This window comes from Cucurbita maxima, unplaced genomic scaffold (assembly GCF_002738345.1).
Source record: "Cucurbita maxima cultivar Rimu unplaced genomic scaffold, Cmax_1.0 Cma_Scf00013, whole genome shotgun sequence".
Classification (NCBI taxonomy): Eukaryota; Viridiplantae; Streptophyta; class Magnoliopsida; order Cucurbitales; family Cucurbitaceae; genus Cucurbita; species Cucurbita maxima.
In genome coordinates, this window is record NW_019272029.1 from 3,508,894 (window position 1) to 3,534,658 (window position 25,765).

The 25,765-nt window shown below is 38.9% G+C and overlaps 2 protein-coding genes, 1 long non-coding RNA gene and 2 pseudogenes across 4 annotated transcripts; 1 reads left to right on the plus strand and 4 right to left on the minus strand.

Moving 5' to 3' along the window:
- Positions 1-73: 73 nt before the first annotated feature.
- On the minus strand, positions 74-2,914 carry LOC111488771. The gene is made up of 5 exons (XR_002719255.1): positions 2,859-2,914; positions 2,672-2,717; positions 1,670-1,752; positions 1,481-1,585; positions 74-1,059 (listed from the first exon to the last, which is right to left on the minus strand). It is a non-coding gene; the product is annotated as an uncharacterized LOC111488771 (long non-coding RNA).
- A 1,355-nt stretch (positions 2,915-4,269) lies between these two features.
- LOC111488763 lies at positions 4,270-11,188 on the minus strand (annotated as a pseudogene).
- Positions 11,189-11,851: 663 nt separating this feature from the next.
- Positions 11,852-15,651, minus strand: LOC111488728. 2 transcript variants are annotated; one of them, XM_023136646.1, is made up of 3 exons: positions 15,491-15,651; positions 15,111-15,314; positions 11,852-12,620 (listed from the first exon to the last, which is right to left on the minus strand). In XM_023136646.1, exons 1-3 carry the CDS (start codon positions 15,537-15,539, stop codon positions 12,313-12,315), a joined length of 561 nt encoding a protein of 186 aa, XP_022992414.1. In that variant the 5' UTR covers positions 15,540-15,651; the 3' UTR covers positions 11,852-12,312. The 2 variants fall into 2 exon arrangements, with proteins under 2 accessions (XP_022992414.1, XP_022992415.1); XM_023136647.1 differs by having other exon boundaries at positions 15,111-15,309; positions 15,491-15,634.
- A 1,181-nt stretch (positions 15,652-16,832) lies between these two features.
- Positions 16,833-19,879, plus strand: LOC111488679 (annotated as a pseudogene).
- Positions 19,880-20,463: 584 nt separating this feature from the next.
- On the minus strand, positions 20,464-24,788 carry LOC111488595 (transmembrane 9 superfamily member 7-like). Its single transcript, XM_023136427.1, has 7 exons — positions 24,545-24,788; positions 23,486-23,650; positions 23,258-23,367; positions 22,966-23,074; positions 22,754-22,866; positions 22,054-22,204; positions 20,464-21,971 (listed from the first exon to the last, which is right to left on the minus strand). The coding sequence occupies exons 1-7, from the start codon at positions 24,668-24,670 to the stop codon at positions 20,814-20,816; spliced, it is 1,932 nt and encodes a 643-aa protein (XP_022992195.1). The 5' UTR covers positions 24,671-24,788; the 3' UTR covers positions 20,464-20,813.
- Positions 24,789-25,765: the final 977 nt, after the last annotated feature.

Below are 25,765 nucleotides of genomic sequence, written 5' to 3' on the forward strand. Positions count from 1 at the left end.
AAAAAAAAAAAAAAAAAAAGGAACAAAGGATCCGTGCATACTGCATAGTCAATAGATAACTACTAAACAATAATAAACAAACTCTTATTTAATTTATAAGAGAATATTTAATTTTTTAAAAGGTGATCAAATATAACACAAATCTAGAAGTTCAAACACCAATTGGACAGATATGCCCTTTGTGTGTGTCTCGTGTCCCGTGTCCCGGTCCAACATTTTCAACCATGTGGCCCCATGATCTTGACATACCCACGATGAGTCTTGAGAGAAACCCAAGCCTTATATGTATCCTTCACCCGTTTTTGTGGTTTCGTCGAACCTTAGACGAGGTTCGTGTTATCTAACTAAACACAACTTGTGTGGAATCAAAACTTGTTCGATCACACATGCCGCCCGTGCGTGCATGTTCAATCATTTGCAACTTAATCAACTTGCCTCTACACTAGGTCAAGTCATTTGGTTTGATCTTGCCTCTACTCGGGAGCCAAGGTCTCTCAATGCAACGTCGATCTCATCTTGTCATCTTGGAACCTACAATATAACCCACATATCATGATGGCATCTCAAATATCGGGATGTCATTGGCTATCGACTCGCTCGGACATACTATTGAAAATGAGCCCCTGTGCCATTCATAACATCAGACATCCCAAACATCCATCCATTTGGGTTCCATCGAGACATTAGACCCTATCGTATTCATGTCATTATTTATGGACTCTGTACCAGATATTAGGTGCATAATCAAACCTCTAACACATGGGCATGGGCGCAATGTCAGCACATTCGTGCGGTTTGACATTGTCCTTGAAAATCAAATTTCAAAGGAAGCACCTGAGACACTCGTCTTGTAACGCTCACCCTTGCTATGACACACGCATGTGCCATAGAGTAGCTCGCTTAGGACACAAAGCCCAAAAGTGGCGGAGAATTGGCTTTATGACTCCCTATAGTATTTTTTGAGACCTTTCAAATGTGTTTGGAGTAGACGTCATTTTGGCGAGTTCAATACAGCCCCGTAGTTAACTCCATCCACCTCCTGCAAGGAAAAATCAGCCCCTCTATCCATCTCACGGTTTGAATATATGTATGACGTTTAAAGGGGGACCCCCCGGGCGGCTTGTCCTTAAGGTCGCCACAAACTACACTCAGCCTACTACTCGAGATTAAAATGGCTTGAACTGCCTCTAATCCATGATAATGATTTCCTCTCTCTTTCTTTTTTTTTCCTTTTTAACCATGACAGCTAAAGTCAGCTCCTGTTTCAGTTTAGAAAGCTTCTTCTAACACTTCCACTACGAGATTAACTACTTACTGCATAGCAACAGCCTTCTTCAAACTAATCCAAGAAGAAACTACTAGCAATACTTCACAATGCATAACTATCTTAAAATGCCCATGATTTTTCAAGTTCACATAGTCTATTGTCATTATTTAGGCAGTAATATGATGTGTAGTTTGCAAGCACTAGAAGCGATACCAGATTGATCAATGCAATAAAAGTTCAGAGCAGCAGCGAACGGAGTCCCTACCGAACTAATGAACGCTTTTCAACTAAATCTTCCTCATTTTAGACCGTGCATACCTGTAAATTAAGAACATGCAAGATCAATCAATGAGTTATACCGAGCTATTAATTAGGAGACAGAAGTAACTAGAGTAGAAATACTCTGTATGTATGTCGCCTCAGTCCAACGATGGTAACATGCTGCCCTGAAGCTCCTCCATAACCGTGTTAGCTTGTTCAATATCCTGGAACAAGAAAACCAGGTAAATGAAGGCATATTCAAGATGGACCTCATTACTCTTTAAGGATATCAGAAGGCTACTACTTGTGTTCTTTCTACTTGTGTTCTTTCTACTTGAGAATGTTCCAAATGTTTCATTAGAATAGTTAGATTAGTGGAGATTTCTTCTGAAACGGGGTCCTACATCAAAGATGATGTTTTAATAAAGAGAAAAAAACAAGAAAATAATATTGAAAGCAGGATTTATTCTAATTGGTAATATAGTAGATTAGATATCTTACGTGAGATCCCGCATCGGATGGAGAGGAAAACGAAACATTCGTTGTAAAGGTGTGGAAACCTCTCCCTAGCAGAAACGTTTTAAAAATCTTGAGAGGAAGCTCAAAAAGGAAAGCCTAAAGAAGACAATATTTGCTAGCGGTGGGCTTAGACTGTTAAAAATGGTATCAGAGCCAGACACCGGGCGATGTGCCAACAAAAAGAGGGGTGGACACAACGCGGTGTGCTAGTAAAGACATTGGGCCCCAAAAGAGAGTGGATTGGGAGTCCCCATCGATTGAAGAAGGGAACGAGTGCCAGCAACAGTCAAACATACATAAATTAAAGCAAACCATATCATATCACATGGTCAAACCGCAATAACAGGCTATCACTAATTGGAAAGCAAAACATGTTTATAAAATCATAACTTCGAAATCAGTATCGAACAATTTTCTACAGAACACTAATTCATTCCTGGACAAACACAAAGATTCAAAAATAATAAACTTCATATAGAATTGGCAAAAAGCAAACCGATGTGGATCAGATTAGACTACCAGTTAAGCAGCAGAAATATTTAATTGTATGTCATGAAACAAAAATGGATTGCATTCTGATACAGATTTTTCCTAGATCCTAACAAGGAAGATAGATTGACGTACATATGGAGCAGGTAGAGCATTACCAGGAGTCATCAAAGCCTCACTGCTGCATATTTCCGACAAGAACAACAACAACAAAATACTCAACCTCCAGGCAAAAAAGTTTGCAAGAATTTATCCCAGCGATGCTACATCTTGTAATATTCTATTTGAGAGTAATTAAACTTTTATTTATTGCTTTGCAAACCTTTCTTCAGCTTCTTTTTTTTATGGTTCGTCCAGTTCACTGCCTCCTGAATGTATAGCAAAACATCAAATATGCACATGAGCCCCAAAATTCAGATTGTGATGCAGAAAATATGCAAGAAAAATGTAGACAACACATTGAGAGATGAAAAAATTGGAAGCGAAGAGATAATACAAATCTGCATAATGAATAAGAGAAAGGACAGGTGTGAACATGAAAAGTACTTTGAGTCCCGGCCGGCGGCGGAAAAGGTTGTGAATCTCGCGAGCCTTGACATCGTCAGGGATACCGGAGATGAAGAGCGCGTCGGTTGATTATAGATGTAGTAAGGATCGTAAGGCTGGTGAGCCATTCGGCGAAATGCCGGCGGAATTTACGGCGGAGAATGGTGGAGATCGGGCAAGATGTACTGGGTTTATCATGTCGTGGGTAAAAGTTCCTCTCCGCTGTGTTTTGTGTTTGGTTCTAGTATATTATCTTTTATGTTATATCAATACCAACCCGACTTTACCCAAGAGTAGACCACGTTTTGTGTTGGGTTTACCTAAAAAGGTCTCGTAACAATAGAAAGAATATTCTTTGATTATAAACTCAAGATCATTCCCTACATTAGTCGATAGCCGATATAAGACTTTCATCATCTAACAAATATTTCATCAAGAGAAAATCATTGTACAACCAACAACGAAAACCTTAACCGACCTTGATGAGCTCACTCTCTTCGTACGACGGTCAACCCCCACGAGGGCCTCGAGAGCCCTCTTGGGCCATGGGGTTGGTATATGTAGCCAAGATCGACCTGGACGGTTTTGATGTAGAATAAATTTTGATATACCCAAATTTTCTATTCATAAAACAAATTGATCCATTAGTCCAACAAATGTTACATTGACTCGGACATATATGACTATAAAACCGTCAACTACCAGCTGATTAAAATTGATAGGTTGGTTTTTTAGTGTCAATTGTGCCTAAAATTGACACCTATCGATCGATGCTCACCCCTAACGAGTAGAGTCAGAACGAATAACATTATATGGATAGTTACGAGGGTACATGAGATGGGTCTACCTAACAATAACATCATACTATTTTCCACATTGAATACAGAGAATCTGAAAAAACTGACCAAGTTGCAAAGAAATTTATGTACATGAAGTTTGTAAGTTGATAGGTAATTATTGAAATTTTCTAAAAATGATTTCGAGCGTTGTTTGTTTCTAGTTCTATCTCATTCACTAAAAAAAGAAAACCCTAAATCGATTTCGAGGTGGTTGTAGTGGAAATCAAATTCCCAAATTCTGCTTGAATGAGAGAAAATCCAACTCTCTTTCGACTTCAAGACTAATGAATTTTTCCTCTATTGGATGATGGATTCCGTAGAAGATGATTGAACGAACTCAAAACTAGAAAAAAAGATGAATAAAGACGCTACTAATTTCATTCGAAATGATTGATGAAATCAAGTTAAACATTACGATGAATAACCGGAAATTGAAGATCCAGGAGCACGCGAACCGATGGTGAAGACCGCTGTAGCTTCTTCATCCAAGAACAGATCATCCGTCTTCCTCACAGCGGCGTGGATCAGCACCAGCACAGCGCCGATCAGAATCGACAACAGGATATTGAGCGTCGCGTTGGTCAGAAACAAGAACACAAGTGTGAACACCGATAGCACAGCCAAAACCACTCGATCGTCAATCAAACGGCCGAAGACGAGCAGAGGCTCGTCGCGAAGGAAGTAGAGGAACAACCAAACGGCAAGCATGGCGGTGAAGACTATGAGGGAGATCGGATGCCATAGGAGGCTCAAGAAGAGGATGAAGAGGACGACCATTGCATAATTCATACGGAAATAGGCAATGTTAGTTTTGACGCGAGAGTAAGTGTCGCGGAAGTTGAAAGAGAGAGTGAAGGAGTGGAAATCGAACATGAGCCTCCATGGAGCACGAGTGGCGAAACCGGCTTCGAGACGCTGTTTACCGCGGGAGAAGAATTCGAGGTTGGAGGAGGTTCCAGGAGCAGCGGAGGTGGGGATTGTACCGTAGGTGGTCATCGGAGAGGCGGAGATTCCGGCAATTTGGAGAGGATATTAGGGGAAGACGACGGAGAGGAAGGAGAAAGGTCGCGGAACTCGTGACCGACGGATGAAAGCCTTCGTCGGTGACTAGTTGGAACCTAAGAACTGGATTTGTCTGATTGTTTGGGTAAATTAGGAATAACAATAAAATGTTGGGGTACGAATGACAATAAATAATTATATATAAATCTAAATTAATAAAAAAGAAATAGTCATAATGGCCTAAACAAATACCAATAAATTTTCATATTTTCAATAATATCTTCAAATTTTTAATTTTAGTTTTTTTTAAATAATGAAATTGGTTAATTTTTTATTTAAAAATACCCTTTAAATTTTAAAAAAATTTATTAAAATACTCGAGTTTAAAGGTATTTATGAAGTTAATAAAAAATTTTAAAATATTTATGAAACTTTTAAAAGCTCCCATGCCCTTTTTAAACACTTTTAATAATTATGTTCCTTAGTATTAATAATTTTCATTAAAAAAAAAAATGAAACTTAATGGTATTTTTTAATTTTTTTTTAAAAGTTAGGATCATTTAAAAATTTTAAAATATAAAAATATTTTTAGATAATTTACTATATTAAGAAATATTTAAATTAATTTAACTTAAAGAAATTATAATTTTAATCCTTAAATTTTAAAATTTATCTATTTAATCTCGACTTTTAAAATAGTATATAATATATTTTAAACTTTGAAATAGATTTTTAATAAATTCTAAATTTTAAAACTTTATTTGCTCTATTAAATATAAATATAAATTTTATATTTTAAATGTTTTTCAAAAACACAAAAAGAATAAAAAAAAAGTATTACATAATGATCTCTCTTTCAAATATAATTACTATTACACAAACATAAAAAAAATAAATTATGATGGAAGAAAACTTCTCTCCGAGTAAAATATGATTTTAAAAACGTTCAAACTATAGTACACATTTGTTAACGACAAGACAATTTAATTGTCCACGATCTAGCTTCTCGTGTTCATTGTCACAGAAAAAAGAACAAATGAGTCTTGTAGGATTCCCAAGAAATTCTTATTTCAATCTCGTTTGAAGATCATCCACTACGTGTGAACGATGTCAATGCTTTTGAATTCTGCATTTTCTAAGTTTTCACGTTCGTGGTTACTATTATGCTAAAAGTACTATATAATTATACATTACTTGTTAAGACGGGCTACTATCAGTTCAAATAGGTATGCCCTACACACGTCATTTACAATCAGTAATAAGCACGCACGTAAACTACGAACCGTGTTGAGTGATACTTTTTATCGGTCACAACGGGCGTTCAAACTGTTTTTCTTCTTGGTTGTTATGTAATTGGTGAAGTTAATTGAGCTTGTGCTTTGTTTTGCTAAAAAGGCAGCTCCCCTAGCCATTGTCATGGGTCCTTTCTTTTCTTCACCCAAACTGGCATCCTGTTCTTCATCCTCACTGTGGGGAAGTTTATGATTCTATCTTCCTCAGCTACCCATCTGTGTAATGTACCATTTATGGGGTTAGTCTTAGTAGAGTCAGCTCGCGCTACGAGCGTAATGAAAGAAAACGAAACATGGGACCTACTTAGAATGACTTTTCAAGTGTTTAAAAACGTTTTTTTTAAGCATTTAGAAACATCGTGAATGATGGGAAATTGATGTAACGAGCGAGGTACCTGAAGCGAGTGACAAAGTGGTGAAGGAAGATGGAAGCTTCAAGCCTGGCCAAGTCAAGTCCAGGGCATAGTCTTTGTCCACCTCCAAAAGGAGTGAAATTACAACTATTCAAGTCTCTGTCCTGTTGAACCACAGAGCCATTAGGGAGACATGGTTTTTCAAACCAAAATAAATTTCACCTAAAGTCCAAGCCATCGTTAGCGGATATTGTCTTCTTTAGGCAGCCCTTCACAGGTTTTCCCTCAAGGTTTTAAAGTGCATCTGCTAGGGAGAGGTTTCCACACCCTTATAAGGAACGCTTCGTTCCCTTCTCCAATCGATATGAGATCTCACAATCCACCCCCCTTGGGTGCCCAGCGTCCTCGTTGGCACACCGCCCATCACTAGCACATATTATCCTCTCTCGGCTTCTTTTTAAGGGCTTCTCCTAAAGATTTTAAAACGCGCCTTCTAGGGAGAGGTTTCCACACCCTTATAAGGAATGCTTCGTTCCTCTCTCCAACCAACGTGAGATCTCACAATCCACCCCTGTTGGGGGCCCAACATCCTCGCTAGCACACTGCCCAATGTCTAACTCTGATACCATTTGTAATAGCCCAAGCCCACCACCAGTAGATATTATCCTTTCTGAACTTTCCCTTCAAAGACTTCCCCTCAAGGTTTTAAAACGTGTTTACTAGGCCGATCGGTATGAGATCTCACAAAATCTCATTTGAGCCAAATTTAGAAACGATTAGAATAAAGAAACCTTTCGGTTCTTACTTGCCACCTCCATGGGTTGAACTTGTAAGGGCAGTGATAGTGACTGTCATCAAGATGAACGGATCTAAAGTAAGCAAGCACCGACCAGCCTTTGGGTATTAGATATCCTTTTATGTTCATGTCTTTCATGGCCTTCCTCATGACACCAATTATGATGTTTCCCATCCTCAGTGTCTCTGTGATCACCTGTTCAAATCAAACCATGATTCAAAGTGTTCATTCATACTACAACTTAACTACCCTTTTCTTTCTAGTTCATCAAAAGCTTAATGCATTACATTCTGTGTAAATGGCATTGATAGGTAATCGCTCCAATGCAATGCCTCTCCTGCCTGCTCTTTCAGCCTTTTCATCTTCAAGTTTTCCTCCTGATATCAGTTCAAGCACCCATATGGTTTAACAACTAATCAAACAACTCAAAGAACAGCAACATTTTCTTTACACTAAACTGCTCCTGATACACAATAATCTATGCAGTTAACTTAGTTGGCGGTGCTCGGGTCATAATTTGTAACAGTCCAAGCCCATCGCTAATAGATATTGTCCGCTTTGGTCCGTTATGTATTGCTGTCAGCCTCACGGTTATAAAACACATCTACTAGAGAGAGGTTTCCACCCTTTATGAGGAATGCTTTGTTCTCCTCTCCAACCGATGTGATAAAATCGTGAGGCTGATGGTAATACGTAACGGGCCAAAACAGACAATATCTACTAGCGGTGGGCTTGAGCTGTTACAAATGGTATCAGAGCCAGACACCGGGCGGTGTGTCAGCAAGAACGTTAGGCCTCCAAAGGGGTGGATTGTGAGGCTTGAGCTGTTACGTAATGTCTATTTTGGGTCACTTTCCCACTATTCTAATGGATTCTTAGGGTAGTTTTAAAACGTTTATATATTATCAAAACTTTTGAACGGGAGGAACTTTTCATAATTTAACTTACAAGAACATGGCTGATAGGGACACTATTAAAATGGAAAGGAAAGTAAGGATATTTTCTTTTGAAGTGGTTCGAACCAAAAAGATCGAGAGTTGTTAAGAACGTAGTGTACCGTTAACTGTTGAAGTGCCTCAGGGCAATCCGAGAGGTACTTTACTGCAAGAGTCATCAAGATTGGCACTGAATCTTCCCCAGGAATCATCATATCAATCATGTTCTCTGCTATAAGATCATCTGTTAGCTGCTCACTTTCATCTTTGAGCAGAACTTCCATGACATCTTGTGGGACAGCCACAGGGGAGCTTCCACAGCTTTTTCTTTCTTGTATGATCTTCTTAACTAGTTTAACCATAGCCCTTTTGGCCTGCAATTCAAGCATAAAAGGAAGTTCCATCAGGAAAATGGTGATAGTGAAGGAAGATGGTAAAGCTTTTACTATCTAACTTGCCTGCAACGATTGGTAAAGCCTGCTGCCTGGTATGTTCACTGGCAAAGCCATAAGCCCAGCGATGAATTCTTGGAACTGTTGCTTGACAAACTCCATCCTTTGACCAGGATTTAAACTAATCAATATCTTTACTAATACTTGAAAGGAAATCTGGAGACAAAAGGAGTTCATTTAGTAACTTTATGAACAGGAAAATGATAGCTAAAAATGGTTACAAAGGTAAATTCTTTGGATAATATGATTTGAACATAATTGTGAGATCTCGGTTGGGGAGGAGAACGAAGCATTCTTTATAATGGTGTGGAAACCTCTGCATAGCAGACGCGTAAAGAGAACAAAATCTGCTAGAGGTGGGCTTGGGTCGTTACAAATGGTATCAGAGCCAAACACCAGGGGATGTGCCAGCGAGGCGGCTAAGCCAAGGGGTGGATACGAGGCAATATGCCAGCAAGGACGCTAGGCCCTAGAGGAGGGTGGATTTGGGAGGTCCCACATGGATTGGAGAAGGGAACGAATGCCAGCAAGGTCACTGAGCCTTGAAGGGGGGTGGATTGTGAGATCTCACATTGGTTGAGGAGGAGAACGAAGCATTCTTTATAAGGGTGTAGAAACCTCTCTCTAGTAGACGCGTTTTAGAAAAAACCTTTAGGGAAAGCCCAAAGAGGACAATATCTGCTAACAGTGAGCTTGAGTTGTACAAATGGTATCAGAGCCAGACACCAAGCGATGTGCTAGCGAGGAGGCTGAGCCCGAAGGGGGGTGAACACGAGACAGTGTGCTAGCAAGACGCTGAGACCCAAAAGGGATGGATTGGGGAGGTCCCATATCGATTGGAGGAGGAAACGAATCTCAGCAAGGACGCTAAGCCTCGAAGGGGGTGGATTATGAGATCCCACATCGGTTGGAGAGTAGAACGAAACATTTTTTTTATAAGGGTGTGGAAACCTCTCTCTAGCATACGCGTTTTAAAAAAAAACCTTGAGGGGAAGCTCGAAAGGGTTATTTAGACATCACTCAAATCAGGTAAAGAGGGAGAGAGAGAGCTGACATTTTTGGTTTCATCTTGAAGGTAAACAGGACTGTTCTCACTCCAATTCGCCATAGCTAATTTGACATAACACTCCATATCCTTAGTTATTTGAGCTTTGAGATATGAAGACTTGAAGAAAGCTCCTACAAGGCCATGAATCCTCTTCTGCAAGCTCCCATTTATCAGCAAAATAGAAGATTTCCCCATCAATTCGGTCAAAGATTTCGGATAACACGGTACAAAAGCCTTGGCATCACTTTGCAGAATGAACTTACTAACTTCTGCCTCAGTAGAAACAATGGTAGGACTTCCAAAAACATGTGACTTGAACACCTTCCCATACCTGCATACAAAAATGAACCCTCCATTCATAAGAGAAACCAAGCATCATTTGGTTTTTGCAGATAACTTACAGGCGACGACGCTTGTCCATGAAGGCTTCGGGGCAGTCCGAATAAGCGCAAGCGATGAACTCAAGCGTCTCACCAATGAAAGGCCAGCCAAGAGAACCCAAAGGGAGGTGGCTGCAGAGCTTTGATCTGAGAAGGCTAAAGCAGTTCCTATAGAGAAGAATGATGGTCAAAAAAATGGCTGTCAGTACCAAAACATCCCAGAAACTGTCCATTTTGGACAAAGATTTGCTCTGCCGCCCTGCCTGCCAGGCTTTTCTGTGTGTGGTTCTCTTAAATATGGTTAACCATCATCACCACAGCTCTGACCACATCTTTTCACATTCAAATGATTGAAGAATGAGTTTCCATGTGTATGTGCACGCGTGCAGCAGAGAAAGACAGAGAGCTAAAATGACATGGATATCAGTTCATATCAGTTCATATCAATTCATGAGTCTAAATACAAGGAATTGTTTAATGAACAGATAATGATTGTATTCTAAAGCAATCAATGACTAGAAATGAAGCTTTTATTGATTTAGATTTAGAACAATGATTAAGAGTTTAAAGAGGGAATTAAATATGGTTTGTAGTTAGTCCCCACAGCTATATGATTATAGCACCAAATGAAAGGTGTTAGCTGGGCAGCCTCATGCAAGAATCAATTGACTCCAACCACACCACATTCTCTCATCATCATCATCATCCCCTACACTCAACTTTTGTCCTCCTACGCCTAGAAAACCCCTCCCCTTTTTAGTCTTCTGTCCCATCCACAGTTCATTCTCATTATACAAATGCAAGTACTTACTGCAGATAGCAACAAGGGCTGCCTTTCAAGTGAGGCCATGGTTGATTCTCAGTTTGTTAGGTACTGATGCACGTTTGATACCCTTTTTCATTCACTTCAAAACCCATTTCTTTGTATTTTATTACCATTTGTTGGGGGATGGGAAATGGTTGTTTCTTTCGCAAAAGATTAGAAAAAGGAGGGAATATATTTTAAGCCCTATCTCTTTTTTTAAAGCTTTCCTTATAAAAGGGTCTGCAAACATATTGTCCGTTTTGACTCGTTACATATTGTTATTAGTCCAATTCACAGTTAAAAAATGCGTTTGTTAGAGAGATGTTTGCACACCCTTTTAAGGAAAGCTTCGTTCTCCTCTCCAATCGATGTAAAATCTCACAATGCACCCTCTCCCCTTAGGGACCCAATGTCCTCATTGGCACACACTCGGTGTCTGGCTATAATACCATTTGTAATGGCTCAAGCTCACCACCGGCAGATATCTGCTTTGGCCCGTTACACATGGCCATCAACCTCACGATTTTAAAACATGTCTACTAGGGAGAAGTTTTCATACCCTTATAAGTAATGCTTCGTTTCCCTCTCCAACGAAGTATTCCTTATAGGAGTGAGAAAACCTCTCCCTAGTTGACGCATTTTTTTGTAATAGCTCAAACCCACCGTTAGCCACTACCGTCTTATAAGGAAAGACCCATTTTTTGATAGCCATTTTGCTTTAAACGGGTGGCTTATTTATTTAACAGCATCATTTCATTAACCCCCCTGATTCTTTTTGAAGCATGGAGCCTACATTAGGTACATTGGAAGGAGCTTATGACAGACTATATAGAAAGACTAAAATATTCCAAAAAGAGCACCAAAAACTTGACCCATTGGAAGTTGCATTCAGTTTGGGTTTTGGAGGTTTATGCATGCAGATAGAGAAATCTCACCACACATTGGATAAGTCCAAATCCATTTGGGAAGTAGATGGTGCATTATTTCATTCTGCCCACGTGAACTCTTCAAGTTGCATATGTTGTTACCTTGGCTTTTTCTCTCAACTTGGGTTCTAATAAAATGGACGCTTCTTCTCATACAACCTACAGAACCTAAACTAAAGGCAAACAGACACCAAAAGGGCTGCCTATTCTTTCCCTCAAAAGTGAAGGTTCTGTCAATTCTGTAGGCCTAACGAATTTCCTCACTGGTTTTGTGGATGTAACCATGTTCATCCCCATTCGAAACGAACAATATCCTTTTAGGACCACAGAAATCACAATTCAGATTCCATCAGCAATGTTAAAACAGTCAATATGTTTGCTTGAGTGCTGCATTTGGAAAGTTTAAAGGTTAGGAATAGATTTTGCTCGGATGAACTCTTTGAGGATTGCTTTCTCTTCATCGATGCGTTTCTTCTCTTCATGATCCTTCGGCTTTATCTTGCGTTTCTCTTCCAAAATCCACTTGAAAAGTTCACGCTGCTGGTCCACTGGAATTGGTTCTCTTACCTTCACAGGCTCCACAATGGCTGGTTTGGCAAATGATTCCTCAACAACAGGGGCAGCTATCTTGGCAGTTTTCGCTGAATCCGGGGCAGCCTCTTCTTCAGTTACTTGTTCATCTTGCTTCTTTGTCCTCATAAACAGATAAGCTACACAGTTAAAAGACTTATATCAGTTTATGCCAAAGCAAGTAAATGTTCCTAAAAACAACGACGTCTACTGAATCAAAACGATTGCAAGATGATAAGTTTCTGAGCCCCAACCCGCCAAACCACGAAAAACATGAATAAACCTATTAGAATGTTCTTGTTATTCTATATTTCCTGGAAAAGGACACTCAACCTACAGCTGGTGGACGAGGAAATTGCGGACCTTGGCTTCATTAGGGCTTTTAGGGCTTTTAGGGCATTTAGGGCTTTCGTAATAACAAGTGTTTTTCCTTCCCCTAAGGGAAATGAGAAGAAAACATGACAATCGAGAATTAATAAATGCATATCATAATCTCAACTTGAGACACTAGATTAGGTCCAAGGAGGACCATTATTGAATTGTCGATCACGATTACAACAATGTTTGTAACTGACGCACCCAAAGGAAGAACAAAACTAAATGCAGTCCCATAGGTAATTCATGCTCAACTCGATCCCTTTGAATGTCCTTTGGTTTCTAGCGAGCCACAACTGCCAAAAGATTGAGCCCACAGCGTTGTTCCACAAAACCCTTGTGACCTCTTAGGATAGGACCCTGTAATAGTGGAATCACCACCTCCTCGTGATAAAGAGGAAGACAACAACTAATGCCAAAGAAATTGAACAGCTAAGCCCAGCATTCTCTTGTCATATTGCAAGAAAATGAAGAACACTGTATTGAGTAATTAAAAGATTAAAATGGTAGATTGATTTGACTTTTGAGAGGATGTTTGGCAAGGGATAAACTCTCTCAGGCTCTAATGTACCTAAGTTTGTATGTGATGGTGGAGTATAAATTGAATTGTAAATACAATACGGGCTTCTTCTTGTAGAATTGGCATATCACAACAAGAAGTTTAAAGGATGAAGAAGGAAGGGAGCCTACTGTGCTAAAACGCTATTAAATTTGTGAAGAAGGAGAAAGAACCAAACAAACACCTATTTACATCCGAAAGGTTAAATTGTTGTAGAGTGAAATCGTGGAAGGTTACAATCATTTTCTTTATCTAGGCAAAGAACTGACTTAAACTTAGTGCTTGTAAGACCAATAAAATAAGGAGCGAAGCTGCTTTACTGAATGTTTGAAGCTCGAGACACCTGCGGTGTTTACCATGAAGATGATAAACACCAAGGATAGAGATTATTCTCTCAGAATCCTAAGGCCAAATGAAAGATAGAAAACTATAAAGATTTTCAAAAAGGTTAACGAAGAATCTTCCCTTCCTCGGGAGAGAAAAGATCGCGCCGTTGGAAAAGTGAGTCAATGATATCAAATCATCCCTCCCCATTTAAAAAACCCTGCGTTTGGTGTTAGCCTCTCCCTCTAACGAGTGTAGATAAAGAGGGCAAAACTCAACCAGTCTAATCATAGTGTGGCACTAATTTAGCCTCCGACTTTGGCCTACTTAAAAAGAGAAAGATGGCTGGATTGAAGATAACTCCAATTCCAGCCTCTCAACCACTCACGACGTTTGGGAACCCTTGATGACCTTCGAACCGAAACCCCCTTAGATGGAATTCCAAAACCTAAACAACTCAATTGAGAGCTCCGCGACCGGTTAAAGGGAAGGTCCACCAATGATTGATAGGCCATTCCCACCCTATCTGTCTCTTTCTCCCTCGTTACTATGTATCTCGCTACCAAAAAACAACTTCAATTAACCCATAACACGGTATAGATTTACCAAGACACCTGTAAAGTACTACTGTGCTAGCTTGTCACAGCAGACCATCCTTCAATCGAAGAGAGTATTCTACAGAATTGTAATGGTTCAAGCCCACCACTAGTAGATATTGTCCTCTTTGGGCTTTTCCTTTCAGACTTCCCCTCAAAGTTTTTAAAAAGCATCTGGTATGGAGAGGTTTTCACACCCTTATAAAGAATGTTTCGTTCTCCTCCCCAACTAATGTGGGATCTCATAAAAATCATAAAAAAAAAAAAAGTTATTGCACACACTCAGTTTTAGTTTCTGATCAATCTCGAATTACACTTATTTCATGCTTACATATTCTTGAATCACATCGTAAACTGATCATTCCCAACTCCGCCGTGACTAAACAACAAAACCTACAGAGCTCCTCTGAATGAAGATATCTACATAGCTAGGGTGGAATGTTTTATTGTACACAAAACTAACAGAAGAAACATGAAAAGTCGTAAGCAATTCAGTTCCCCATTTTCCTTTCTGTGATTGTTCCACACATATCTTTACCTTGCAGTCAAATATACTAAAACGACTCATCTCCCAGCAGACAAACGACTAAGAGATCCAAACCTATGTGTACCAGAAAGAAGAGAACGGAATTGAACAAATCTAAAGAAATTGATCCACCACAAATTTCAACAGAGAGTACCAATCCTAAACAAAGACTCCGATTTCCCGTTTTGGAATTTAACGCTCTCGATCGAACACATTAACAAAACAACCAGAAACTGAAGCACAAAATTACCTCCAACAGCAAGGTTCACAGTCAAAAGCATGGGCCACAAGAACTTATATCGCCTTGCAAATGATTCCTTCGGAGGCTGCGGCAGTGAAGAAGAAGAAGAAGAAGAAGAAGACGTAGATGCCGTGTTCGACGAAGCTGGTGGCGCCGGTGAAGAAGAAGAAGCGCTCATGACTTTGTGCTGTTCTTGAAATTGCTTGACCTGAGCTGTTTGCAGAAGGAAAAAGAAAACGAAAAGCCGATCGATTATGAATAAGATACTCAAGCCCTAATAATTGCAATGAATTATTGAAACAGATCGCTTCTTGTGGCAACTACAACAGCCTAGACTTGGAAAAAAAATTAAGAATTTGGGAACTGGATTGGGAGGTTTGGAATGGTACCTTTCTTGGGTTTGTTGGCGTAGAGCTTGGGAGGTTCTTCTCCGCTCATCTCCGACGAGGGCGAGTTCCCCTTCTTCCTGTCTTTTGTATTTGACGGCCAATTTTGGTTCTCGTCAGTTGACTCGCAGTCGCTCTCCGCCTGACCCTACTGTAAACCTTAGCCTTCGGCTGTAATGTTTTTTTTTTCTTTTTTCTTTTTCATTATTTTTATTTATTTATTTATTAAATTGTATGAAATGGTTAGCTTTTTTATTGTTGTTTATTTATTTATTCGTCTTTTTAATATTTAATAAATCTATTAAAAATGAAGAGGGAGGTGTACTTTTAAAATCAAATTTTTAAACAAGATAAATAAGGTTAAATCAAATATATATATATATATATATATATATATATATATATATATATATATATATATATATATATATATATATATTTTGGTTTACTAAAATGGGCCATCCACTGGGCATGCTGGGTTGGGCTAGGCCCAATATTACTCATTTTGGATCCAATACATCGCAATAGAAGCCCAATTGAAAAAGTACAATAAAACTATAATAATTTGGACAAAATCCTTTTTTTTTTTTCCAATTTTGAGGGAAGATTATATATTTAATAAAACGAAAGAGAATATAATATTAAAATTTATTGTTATTAATATTTATGAATTTTCGCAAAAGTACGGAATATGATCATGAGTATGAGGTATTTTGGGGAAGCTCAAAGCAAAACCATTGGAGGTTATGTTCAAAGTGGACAATATCATACTATTGTGGACAGTAGTGTTCATCTAACATAGTATCAGAGTCATGCCCTAAACTTAGCTATGTCATGTTGAACCAAGGACTCCAAAAGAAAAAAGAGTGGAAGCTCCTCGAAGACATAGTAAAAAATGACGAAGACTCCAAAAGAAAAAAAGGAATCAAGTCTCGATTAAGGAGACGCATACTTTGTTCGAGGGGAGATGTTTGATGAAAGTCCCACATCAACTAATTTAGGAAAGGGTTCCAAAAGAAAAATGAGTCGAGACTCAATTAAGGAGGAGTCAAGCTTTGATTAAGGGAAGACGTACCGTCGAGGGGAAGTGTTGGATGAAAGTTCCACATCGACTAATTTAGAGGACTCCAAAAGAAAAAGGAGTCGAGGCTTGATTAATGGGAGGCGTACTTTGTTCGAAGGGCTCAAAGCCATTAGAGCTTATGTTTAAAGTGGACAATATCATATCATTGTGGAGAGTCGTGTTCATATAACAAATGAACGAGTTTACGGTTAGCTTAAAATTAATACGACAAATTTAAGGATAAAAGTATTATTATTTTAAATAAATAATTTGTCGGGTTACGAACCGTACGACCAATAGTCCACCAAGTCTCCCCTTCCAAATTTACAAACCGAGATTCGATGCCGCGTCTTCGCCGATATGGAAATGAAGTCAAGTGTGAGGTTTTTGTTCCGTTTCAAAGGCTCTCTTCACACCGTTTCACTGAATCATCTTCTCTCACCTTCAAATCCGAACCAGACCTCCAATGGCGGCTTTACACTCTTATTTATCCCGTTTCTTCTCCGATTTCCCATTTCGAATTACGAATTACTCTGAAGCAGACCTACTCATGTTCTTCGTCTTCTTCACCTTCTCCGCCCTCGGTTTCTCTCTTTATCTTTGTAAAAGGTTGCGGACGATCAGTAAGGCGATTCAGCCTGAGAGAATCGATATCGACCAGACCTATTTGGTTCATTCGCTTCTATTCGAAAGCTTACCGCCGGATTCTCCGAAATGGACGAGTTTCTTTGTTGAACAGGGCCAGGATGACCTCGATTTGAACAAGGAATTTGGAGAGTTTGGTCAGGAGGAGCAAGGGGGGAAGAGGAAGAAGAAGAGGGCAAAGAAGAAGAGGGCGAACCTGCTGCACGGCGGAGATGAGCCGGAATTGACTTTGTTGTATCCCTTTACATCATCTACTAGTGTGATTCAGAGGAAGATTAAACGGCAGTATGATGAACTTATGAAGTGTCAGGAATCAAAGGAATTAACGTTGGCTCAGGTTCTGTATTCTTATACCTTGTCAATCATTCTTATATGTTATTGTCTGTGCTTCAAATAGAGTTTCCGCAGCAGTTCTTCTGGTTCGTTTTGACTCTGCCATTAGCATAATTTTAGCTTGCAAGACTGCCTAGGAACAGACATGGAGTAATATTGCTGATATTTCCTGGACTTCAATGAATAACAGTTCTATCTAGAATGATTGTTGTTGCAAGACTGCCTAGGAACAGACATGGAGTAATATTGCTGATATTTCCTGGACTTCAATGAATAACAGTTCTATCTAGAATGATTGTTGTTCATCGAGTTTCCATTTGAAATCTGCTTAATCTATACGATATGATGTTTTTGGTTCAACTGTTATGAGGTCCTATATTTTGGTTGGAGAGGAGAATGAAGCATTTCTTAAAAGGGTGTGGAAACATCTCCCTAGTAGACGTGTTGTGACCTCTCCCTAGTAAACGCATTGTGAGGCTGATAGTGATATGTAACGGGGCCAAAGTAGACAATATCTGCTAGAGGTGGGCTTGAGTTATTACAAATGGTATAAGAGTCAGGTACTCGGTGGTGTGCTAGCAACGATGCTGGGCCCAAGGGACGTGGATTGTGTGAGGTCCCCATCGATTGGAGAGGGAAACAAAGCATTCCTTATAAGGTTGTGGAAACCTCTCCCTGGTAGACGCGTTTTAAAATCGTGAGGCTGAAGGTGATACGTAACAGGCCAAAGTAGACAATACCTACTAGCGGTGGGCTTGGACTATTACAATTGTGTTATGTGAGAATTCATGGTTTTAGCGGATGAATATGGAGTTTTTAGCTGCTCCGAGTCCAAAACTCGATCTGTCACTGTTATCCATAACTTTCCGATACCATTGGTTTCGTGTCGCTAGTTAAAATCGAGACTGAATCGGAGATCGAGTTCTAAGCAATTTATTTCTGTTTTCCTTTCAAATGCAGGTCAGACAATTTGCCAACTGCTTAATCAACGCTAGAAGCAAGCTGCAGCACAAGTATGCTTCATATCTTTGCTTCAACAATATTAGTGTCTCTTGTGACTCTCACTTTCTCAAATTTGATACTCTCCAACTGTGTACATTTTTTCTACTGACAGAGCCGATGTTATTCGCCGACCGAAAAGTTCACCATAACGAAAGCTCTGCTTTATAAGGCAGATCGATCCTCCCTCGATCGGCTTCAACAGCAGGTCGGTGACATGATATAATTTGGTATATGTTGCCCAAGGTTTCATCTATACTCAAATTTGTTGATCTGTTGTTGTCTTAGATATACAAGTTAGAATTGGAACAGAAAAGACTCGAGGAGGATACCTTTGTTTTTAACTGGCTTCAACAACAGCTTAAACTCTCTCCAGCATACAAAAAGGTATTGCTGCTACCCCACTTGCTTCATTTACACCGTTTTCGCTGCCAATGCTTCCTAGACGTCGGAAAGTACGCTGCTGGTCTGTTGTAGCCTCTGAATCCCATCCCCCGAACATAGTTATCGCCCTTCCGACTCTGCCACCCTTTTCCCATAATTGTAAGAGTCCCAAGCCCATCGCTAAAAACCCTAATCATTAAACTCTAAACCCTTGAGGGAAACCCCGAAAGGGAAAGTCCAAAGAGGACAATATCTACTAGCAATGGGTTTAGGCTATTAGTTGAAGTTATAAGATAGGATATCTTCTTCCCTTCGTTTTGCTCTCTCTTTTCATACACACTTCAAATTGTTATTGAAAATATGCAACAGCCAGACCTGATGATTGCTCTGAACCAACCTTCTGATGGTCCAGATGCTGGAAATTGGTAGCTGCATGGAGTTAATGGAAAAATCCGAGAACTCGACAGAAAAGATCGATCCCGAGTCTACCGACATATCGCTTGAAGAACTATTAGCGCAGGAAAAAAAGGATTCTTTTTGGTAAGACATCATCATATCTGATAGTTCATTATTTGTAATGGATGGGGGCTTAATAACAGTGGTTCCCCTCCAAATTTTCATGCAGGCAGAGGAATGGGAAACTGAGATCATGCTCAAGCTGATACAAGTGATGAGCTTCCTCTTCTGTTCCTGAAACAAAAGATCAGATTTGCAGCATGTAAATCCAAAAGGAACAGACTTTTTTTTTTCTTTAACCTAGAAGGCATTTTGTTAGCAGCCTGTTGCTTCTTCATTTTTGCTCCTCAAAGTGAATATACCTTTCTTCTCTCCTCTAGTTAGGACTTTTAGGGAAGTTAGTCATTCTCATTAGATGCATTTTGTTTATACCATCAAAACCTGTAACTGTAGTCAATCACTGCCTATTGGCTTTGAAATTATAATATTTCAATACAATTATACAATCAGGATATATGGTAAGGATGAGAAATTGCCTGAATTTGATTCGCTGAGAAGACAAAAAAGCAAACAATGTGAACTACCTAAAATAACAGTTTGAATCTGACTTTTAAAAGTGGCGTACTGATACCTCATATGAACTATTATTCATTGTGGTTCAACATGAATATCAATTTGCATAAATTGAGTCTAATTCCACATTAGCACTCTACTGATAATCTGAAAACATACCTTAACTGATTGTATAACTAATTGTATGTAATGAATAACTCATTCTATATATTCCATTTAATACTTGCAATTAATAAAGTTTTCGAACTTTCATTATGCCAATCAATGACTTACTTGCCTTATTTAGCCTTATTGCACTTCTTTTGATCGCTAATAATTTGAGAAAAGTAAGAGACATTTATAGATTAGAGACTAATCGTAGTCTCTAGCTCATGTTTTTTAATAATAGAAACCTAAAGATAAAATCAAGTCCTTATACAAAATGATCACGTAACGTCGAGCTACCTTTCATCTCGATGCTTTAATTTTATGACAGATATTGGCAAATTCCTACAAAACATTATTGAAAATAGCCAAAATAAAAAGTAAAAAAGAGATGCATTTAGATGTAACAGATGAACATTTAGTACCTGTAAAATTATTCATATAGGACTGTATAAAGCTCCAAAATCACCGTCCCTGTTTCTTACACATCATAGAACGGATTCATAATTGGTGACAATAGTATAAGCGAAGGGGGGAGGAGAAAGACAGAGAGAGGACCTTAACTCTATACCATATTCAGGGAATTGACTGAGACGAGAAAATAATCCTCACTGACGTCCAAATATAAGGCCAGTCGAATTGGAAGCACTCTCATCTTTCAGTTCTTCCCGATCAACTTGACTCATACAGTCTGAGCTGAACAACCTATGTCGTCCTGTAAGCAGTAAATCAGTCGATCTTCACGGAAGAGTAGATCTTTCTAACAAACCAGAAGCAAGCATAAAAGCCAATGGTTCCTGTCAACACGAAGAACGCGTATGACATGATAACCATGTAACCGAAGTAGAGAATCCCTGAAACGAACTTTGTGATTTCCAATTTAGAGAAGAAGTAGAATACTGAGTAGAGGAAAAGATATAGAGCAGAGGAGCCTGCAGTCAAGTACGATCTCCACCACCAGTGGTAGTCTTCACTGCACAACTGGAAGTAGCACAGCACAATTGTTATCTCCGCACACGTAATTAGAAGGATAATAAATACAATGAAGAGGAAGCCAAATATGTAATAGAACTGATTGAGCCATATTGATGTCAAGATGAAGAAGAGCTCGATAAAGACGGCCCCAAATGGAAGAATACCCCCAATGAGTATGGAGAAGACCGGTTTCATGTACCATGCTTGGTCGGGTATCTGCCTAGGAATCTTGTTGGTCTTCACAGGATCTTCAACTGCTGGCTTTTTGAAGCCCAAATAACTGCCAACGAACACCAATGGTACGGATATACCGAACCACAAGCAGAAAAGAGCAAACATTGTTCCAAATGGCACAGCCCCTGATGACTGCTCCCCCCAGATTAGAGCATTGAGGACGAAGAAGATTGAAAAAAGAATACCAGGAAACATAAAGGCAGTTTTCAACGTAATCTTCTTCCATTCAGTGCCCCTGAACATTTTGTACAAACGAGCTGATGAATAGCCAGCAAATAAACCCATGAAAACCCACAGAAGGACCATGGCAGTCATTAACCCTCCTCTGTTGGAAGGAGATAAGAAACCCAGCAGAGCAAATATCATTGTTACGAGTGTCATTACAAAGATCTGAACACCTGTGCCAACATAAACACACAATAGACCAGAATTGATGGGTGGTCTAAACACGTCTCCATGCACAAGCTTCCATCCTGTTTCCTCTTGAGCCTCATCTTGGGCATCCAACTGATTATAGTTGGCAATGTCTCTATACAGAGTTCTCATCATGATCATGGCCACCATGCCAGAGAGGAAGAGAACAATCATTAGAGAATTTATAATGGAGAACCAGTGAATTTGATCATCATTCATGAGAAGGTATGTGTCCCACCGAGAAGCCCATTTAATATCACTTTCCTGGGGAAAGATCAGAACCCAATTTATAACTGCAAAATCAAAGAAACAGTTCAGGAATATCAGGGATTTGTGAAGACCGTACCTTGAATGAAACATCATATGTAAACACAATCTCCTTATTCGTGTCAACTTCTTGAGGAACAGTGCTGCCTTGGATTAAATTTTTAGTGTCCTTATTACATGTAATTAGTTGTGGGTTCTTCTCGTTCCACTCCTTGTATTCGTGATTAATACTGTTCAAAACAACGAAGGATAGAGATTAAGCTACCATGTGTGTATATGTATATATATTAATATATTGACGAATACCCAAACTTTCATGAGAAAAAAATCAAAGAATGCCATACAAACATAGAGCCCACAAAAAGCCTCCAATCGAGCAAAAATAAGACCTATGACCTAACAGAAAATTACAAAAAAGCTTAACCTAACCAAAGCCAACACCTAGCTCAAAGGCCTCTCCTGCCCTCTAGAAAGACTATTATTCTTTTCTCCCCAAATCCCCAAACAAATGGAACACACCCTGCTTCCCGAAAAAACCTCCAATTCCGCGAAATACTACAAGAGCCTTGTTTAATTTAATTCAATATGAAGTTCAAGACTGACAACAAAGATCAGCTCAAGCTTACGGGCAAAGTCTGTGCTTTTTAAAAGCATGAAGTGCCTTGGATTGGATAGCACTCTAAGAAAATAAGAGGATAGAGTACCAGTGGTGAAATTAAGCAGGACCTTAATATATGGAAGAAGAAAATCAACATGTAAGAGCAAAGGAAAAGTGAAACCTGTATGGAGTAACCTCAAATCCAACAATTCGAGCTAGATCAGTGTCTGGGTCCTTATGAAACATGACTCTATAGCTCAAGTGATTATTAATAAAATATTTTTCCTCTTTGCTCTGTGAAGGGAAAAGGAAGAAATATATTAATGAAAATAGAAAAGCTATAGAAAACTAAAAACTGAAAACTTCATATTTCAACTGCCATCAAAGTCATACCCCAGCATAATTCCCTTTGAAGCCAACAAGGAAACCGTGTTCATAAGTTGTCGATGGATTTCCATCCCTCCTTTGTCGAAGAACGGCAACAGGAAGGTTATCCAAGATCCTACATATCCATGGGAAGGCATCTCATTGTAAGAAAAGTGAATAAAGTTAATAAATATGCCACAAGGGAAGGGATGAGCCCACTTCGAGTAAACTACAAAGTAAAACTTTAAATTTCAAAGTCAAAACTCAAAACAAAATAGCATTAAACACAAATACATAGAGGTTTACAATTGTAACTCACATGTTTACTCGATATTTGTCGTCGATTTTCTCCTTAAAATTCTTTGCAGATTCAGCATCAAGAGTTTGCCTGCAGACAACAGTACAAGACTGTTCCTCCCTCATTTTGAACTGGGGAAATATTTAGAAACGTTAAAGACGGGAAAATAAATAAAGTACAGTGATTTCATTTTATGTGGATAATCTGTACAACATTTAGGTTGCTTTTAAAAACAAGCAAGATACTCACAGTATAAACAGAATTCTCAATGCGGTCGCCTCGGAGAACTTCTCCCAAGTTTTCTGCATTATTGGTGATTTTTTTGGGCTTACAGTAATTTAAATAGTAGTAATCATATGGGAGCTGTGTTTTTGTGGATGATAATTTGTTCACTTTAACAGGAAGACTATCACCCTGTTGAAAGAAAAGAAAAAATGTCATTTCCATCAATTCGTGGGAATTGAACACATAACAACAGATGCAATGTGGAAAAATAGATCAGAAATGAAATTTTCTAATATATAAAAATAGATCAGAAATGAAATTTTCTAATATATATTATTGCAAAAAAAAAAAAAAAAAAAAAAAAGATTCTGAAACAATACATTGTTTGTAGCTTTAGTTGTTATAGTTCACACTATTACCTTGAGATCAAACTATAAACAGTTCTAGAACTCAAGTAGATAATATTAGACCGTTAACCGCAGCGGGCACATCAATCAGAAGTCGCTCATAAGACAGTATATTGGTGCCCCAGTATATTGGTGCCCGTAAGTTTGAACGCGACATGACTCACTTTTAACTATTTTAGATTACAGTGTTGGAAAACTGGACACGCTTACGGCTGTATTTGACCATTGTACCCGACCGAGCTGATTTGGCATCGAGTGGTAAAACATCGCAGCGAGTAAAATTTGAAGTAATTCAAATGTCAAGCACGAATACCACAATACGTTTACACATAATGCGGCATCAATCCTACGTTTCATTGCGGTGGAGTGAGCAGATATGATGTGTTTTACTTCAATTAAGACAAAATGAAACACAACACCTAACCAGAACACAGCATCCAATGATGTATATAAATACCCCAGTACCGCAATATTAAGAGAGTATAGGCTACTAATTAACAGATCAAACACCAGAAACCTAGATCCGACTGACCCGCAGTACGAACTACCAAAAACCGCAGCTACTCGCCGGAGCGCAGATCGTGAAAAACATTTCAACAGGAAAAGCAATAGAGAGTTATAGAAAAACATGAAAAAAAAAAAACATTGAGAGGAAGTGATCGAATTCATAACGTACAGTCAGGAAATCCCTAGGAGCGACGCCGGGGAGGTAGAAGGAGTGGACGGAGGATATGAGAAGCAGGGAGAGGAAAACCGTAGTTAGATTAGGCGAAATTAACGGAACCTTGCCGATCTTCTTCATTATCCGATGACGGAGTACGGATGAGCTCTCAGCGCCGACGATCGGAATGACGGATTGAGGCCCGAGGGCTGATTTTCCACTCGAGAAATTGGGATGATGTTGTGAAGGCGGGGTTAAAAAATAGAATAATAAATGTGTATTCGATAAAATATATGGCTAAATAATAAACTTTATTTTATCTAAAATTACCCACTCCTAAAATTTTAATAATATCTTTAAAATTAAAAAAAAAAATCTAAAAAAATATTTTAAATAATACTATTAAAACTTTAAAAAAATATATTAATATTTTTAAATTTTTCCAAAAAGAGAAAAAATATTTTTCTGTTAATACTGTATTAAAAAATGGGTATAAAATTTTAATTTTTACATGCTATTTACCCTATAATAAAAAAATTTAAAAATGAAAACATGGCTTTTTTTTATTCGAGTTCAGACAAAATAAACCCAAACTCTATTCGAAATGCTAATCCAACCCAACTCAATCATTATAGTTTGGGTTGAGTTGGTCCGAGTTGTCGGGTTGTCGGGTTGAATGTACGCCCCTGGTTATGAGGTGATGAAAAAAGAAGTCCATTACAACAGGTTGGAAGTGGGCCACTCCAAGTAAAATGGGCTGAATCATGGGCCGGGCTGCAAAATTTGTGGGCCAAAAGCTTAGGCTATCTTTTTTTCAAAATAAATAAATTAATTTATTATTAACTAATTCAACAACAATAATAATAATTTAAATATTTTAATTTTACAACTACTCCCAAATCTCAACATTCCTAAGTTAATAGAAAACCCAAAAGAATATGGAGTGTGGTGGCACATGCGTAGTCCACCCCGATGGACGGCTACCAATGGCGCTCGAAAGCGTTGAATGTGATCCCACCGTCCAACCTTTTTCTTACGAGGCCTGGGGCCCAGCGTCTAGATGGGCGGCCGGTGGACCCCGCCTTGGCCCCACTTCCAACTCCTTAGTCGTACAGCGCAACTCCAACGCGTCGGGTCCACCAAATTCCTCTAGTTTACCTCCGATTTTACGGTTTTACCCCTTCAGAATCTCTAATTAACCGGGACCATGGGTCAGCACCCGGTCGCCGGTTGAAT